The sequence below is a fragment of the Apis dorsata genome, unplaced genomic scaffold (assembly GCF_000469605.1).
Source record: "Apis dorsata unplaced genomic scaffold, Apis dorsata 1.3 scaffold_787, whole genome shotgun sequence".
NCBI classification, from domain to species: domain Eukaryota; kingdom Metazoa; phylum Arthropoda; class Insecta; order Hymenoptera; family Apidae; genus Apis; species Apis dorsata.
The window spans coordinates 276,139-280,219 of record NW_006263931.1 but is presented as its reverse complement, the minus strand read 5'-3'; the positions used below and the strand labels follow the sequence as shown (position 1 = coordinate 280,219).

The window sequence follows — 4,081 nt, the reverse complement described above, 5'->3', positions numbered from 1 at the left end:
GTTTTTAAATATATAAAAAAAACTTTGTGAACTTCATTTTTATGATGACGATAAAATAATAATTAAAATACTTTCATGAGAGAATGAAAGATTAATGTTGATTGGACATGATTATGCATAATATGATTTATGTAAAATTATTATTTTATTCTATTTATATATGTATTTAAATTAGTAAATATATGTCATTAATAACATGTAACATGATGAAAATATGAAAAATTTATGACTAATGCTATACATTTATTTATATTTCAGAAAAATATATACATAACTTGTATATTTATAATGTGTATGTACATACAAAAATTAATAAATATTTTGTTAAATTAGTGTATTTCTTAAAAGAATAGTACATAATGATAAAGATATTTTAATAATGTAAAATAAAATGTTGTATCTTATTAAAATTTAAAATGAAAAAAAATAAATCTTTTCTAATTAAAAAAATTAATTATTAATTAAAATATAAATATCATTGTTTTAAGAAAAATAATTGATTCAATTATGAATCAAAATTACCAAATTATGATTAAAAATTTATATTATCATTTAAATAATTTATTAAAAATTGAATATCATATTTAATATTTTTTTGTGAAATTTAATTAATAAAATTGATTATAAAATTATAATAATAAGTTAAAAAGCAATATATACTCTCATAATAGTATATTAGAAAAATTTTATTTTAATAAAAATCAATATATTTTTTATGAAATTTTGGTTAATTATTATTTAGATTATAAATATGTTTAATATGATATAATGTGTTTTATAAGTGTTATATTAGATATTTTTATTATATAAAGAAAATGAAGAAAAAAAAAATAATTAAATATGTATATATGGACATATATTTTCAATTTTTGCCCTAAATGTACAATTAAATCATAAACAAATTTTTTTATATATTTTATAGAGAAAAATATAATTAACTCTAAAATATTTTATTTAATCTAATCTTTCTAATTTGATTTACAATATACGCACATTATATTGTAATATTATAAATATGATTTTCTTTATTGTATAATACTGTACTAATAATATAAATTAAAGTGCAACATTATTATTATACTGGAAAAATATTTTTATTCATTGTTATAATTATATTAAAGTTTCATATACATTATCTTTTAATAATATAATATGTCGGTATATAATGAATTATTTTAGCAAGTATATAAACTTTTTAGAGTTATTATATATTAAATATTTAATGTCTTTTATGTAAACTTATATGTAAACTATTATGTAAACATTATATTTATACTATATTGTATACTTAATAAAAACTATGTATTTTACTTATTTTACTTATTTTATTTTTAGAATTATATTTAATCCATACATTTAAATTTTGTTTTTATTTTTATTTTGTACAAGAATATATAGTAAATGTTCTTTTGCTCAATTTATAATTCATACTAAATATTGTAAATTAAGACAGTAGATTAAGACAGTAGAATTTACGTTAATTAATTAAGTATAAATATTACGTATATAGTATATTATATTACGTCTATGTTTGCAATATTAAAAAATAAGTATCTTATTTATACATTTAATACTATCTGATTAAAAAATATATGCAATATGTAGCAAATACTACCCAATGACTAGCGAATCCAAGTTGAGACCATTTTTCAATAGTATGAATATAACTATATCCTGTTTCTTGTAATTCAGATGTATCAAACATAAGACCTAAATAAGCTAAATGAAAAATTGATAACCCAGAAAACATAATATTTATTAAAAAAACCCACCACGAATTATGAGTATTATATGTGTGTGTACATTTATTTTTAGTACACTGTTTTGATGCAATACATGCATCAAAAATATTAGCAAGCATAAATCTAAGTTGAAATTCTACATATGTATAAAATCCAAGACTAAGCAAAACTGCTGCTAACTGAAAATTTAATCCATGTAAAAGAGCACTTGTTAAATACGTTATTGTTACAGCTCCAAATTTTCCTAAATATTTTATACTAGGACGGAATATATCTGAAAATTTATATAAAAAAATGTATAAATTATTAATGTTAAAGTTTATATAAAAACATGCTTAAAAAAATTTTATAATAATATAATATATATATATATATATATAAACTTATTAATAAAAAAACTTTTAAATTTTTAATATGTATAAAGAATTTGAATATTAATACATACATGTTTTTAACCAAAAATGCATTGGTATATTCCAACAAATCACAACATGTACAAGTGAACGTGGAAATTCTATTTTTAATGGTTTCACTATAGTACTTAATGTAAATGGAAATCCTCCTAATAATAATAAAGTAGATGCAATATATGAAATAAAATAATGAGACATTCTAAAAGCTAATGCATCTCTATAAGCTAATAACCATCTGAAAAGAAATTAATAATAATTATATCAAATAATAATTGCAAAAAATAAAATATAGTATAGTAATATTTATTAACTTCCAAGAAGTTTCCATAATTATCCATTGTGCCCAACAATTTGATACAGTCAAAAAAAGAAAAGACACAAATGCATATTGAATGGTATACAATATCCACCACTTATCCTAAAATTAATATATGTTGTTAATATTAATTTTCTTTATTGAATAAATTTATAATACATAATAATAATTATATATACCTGATTAGTTATATAACGTATTGATATATAATCTTTAAATGATATCCATGGTCCAAAGAGACATGTAACACTACAAAACATATATCCCATGTAGGCATAAATATTAGGTGAATTATTTGTATCAATTTTCTCTATTGCTATACTAATTGTTTTCATTGCCATAGTCATTACCACACTTCGTATTTTATGCCATATTATAGGTGGCATAGTAAATTCACTGAAAATTAAAAGTTATACAGAAAATTTATCTATATTTTTAGATTTAAAGAAAAATCATTAATATTTATATATAATAATTTACCAATATGTTATAATAAAAAGTGATGGTAAAAATATACCCATATATCTGCAATATTTTTTAGGTATATATAAAGTAATATATGAAATTATACAAAGTATTAACAATGTATATAAACATTCTATTACATAAAAATAAATATTACATATACCGATCAACATTGACAATACATGAAAAGTTCTATGTGATATATGCTCTGTAATATTAAATTAAACATCATTTGTTTAATTTTATACCATTTTATTATATTTATATTTAGATATATTTATAAAAATTTCTTACGAGAATATGCACATAATCTAAATATTATGGTAGAGATAAATAGTGGTAATATATATGATATTGTATCATAAATAGTAGGTCGAAGACAATATTGGTATAATTCAAATAATGTTTCTCTTTCCATATTTTCATACTCATACTCATATTCCACATCTTGTAAATATTCATGTCCTATGAAATCAGTTTCATCGTCGTAAAAAATTGGAACTTCTACATCGTCCATTACAGTAGAAATTAAATTGCCGGTGTTTCACTGTCATAATATCAGTTGTATGTAACATAGATTATGTCGTATTTTAATTTTAAACAAAATTATAATTTTTTGACAATAAAGTATAATACAAAAATAAAAAAATTTTAAGTTCAATATTAAGAATTTAAGAATTTATTTTAATTTATTTATTAATAGAATTTTATATATCTAATGTTAACAATAACCTCAAATTATAGTCAGCATCATTTTTTACTTCATAATTATTATTATTTAAAAAATAATTAATTAAGTAATTATTCATAAAACAATTTTAAATAAAAAATTAATTAAAAAATTACTAAATATAAATAATTTTGTTTATGCATATGAACATTCAATATCAAAAATAAAATATAAAATCTTTAGATATATAAATTTATACAGTAATTAAATTTTTTTTTTCATTTATTGATAGATATGTAAGTGAAAAAATTTTACAATATGACCTTCACAATGTACTTGTATTTACATCTTATGTATTGATGTGTACATTTAAAATAACAATATTAAATATTGAAATCCATAATAGTAAAAATAAAATACACTGAAATTTTATATAAAGATTAATTATATATACAATAAGATAGATAAACTTATT

The 4,081-nt window shown here is 18.1% G+C and overlaps 1 protein-coding gene across 1 annotated transcript; it reads right to left on the bottom strand.

Annotated features, from left to right (window-relative positions):
* Nucleotides 1-1,320: 1,320 nt before the first annotated feature.
* Nucleotides 1,321-3,549, bottom strand: LOC102674318 (protein-serine O-palmitoleoyltransferase porcupine). The gene is made up of 6 exons (XM_006622885.2): nt 3,231-3,549; nt 2,952-3,144; nt 2,651-2,867; nt 2,467-2,573; nt 2,188-2,390; nt 1,321-2,016 (listed from the first exon to the last, which is right to left on the bottom strand). The coding sequence occupies exons 1-6, from the start codon at nt 3,451-3,453 to the stop codon at nt 1,574-1,576; spliced, it is 1,386 nt and encodes a 461-aa protein (XP_006622948.1). The 5' UTR covers nt 3,454-3,549; the 3' UTR covers nt 1,321-1,573.
* Nucleotides 3,550-4,081: the final 532 nt, after the last annotated feature.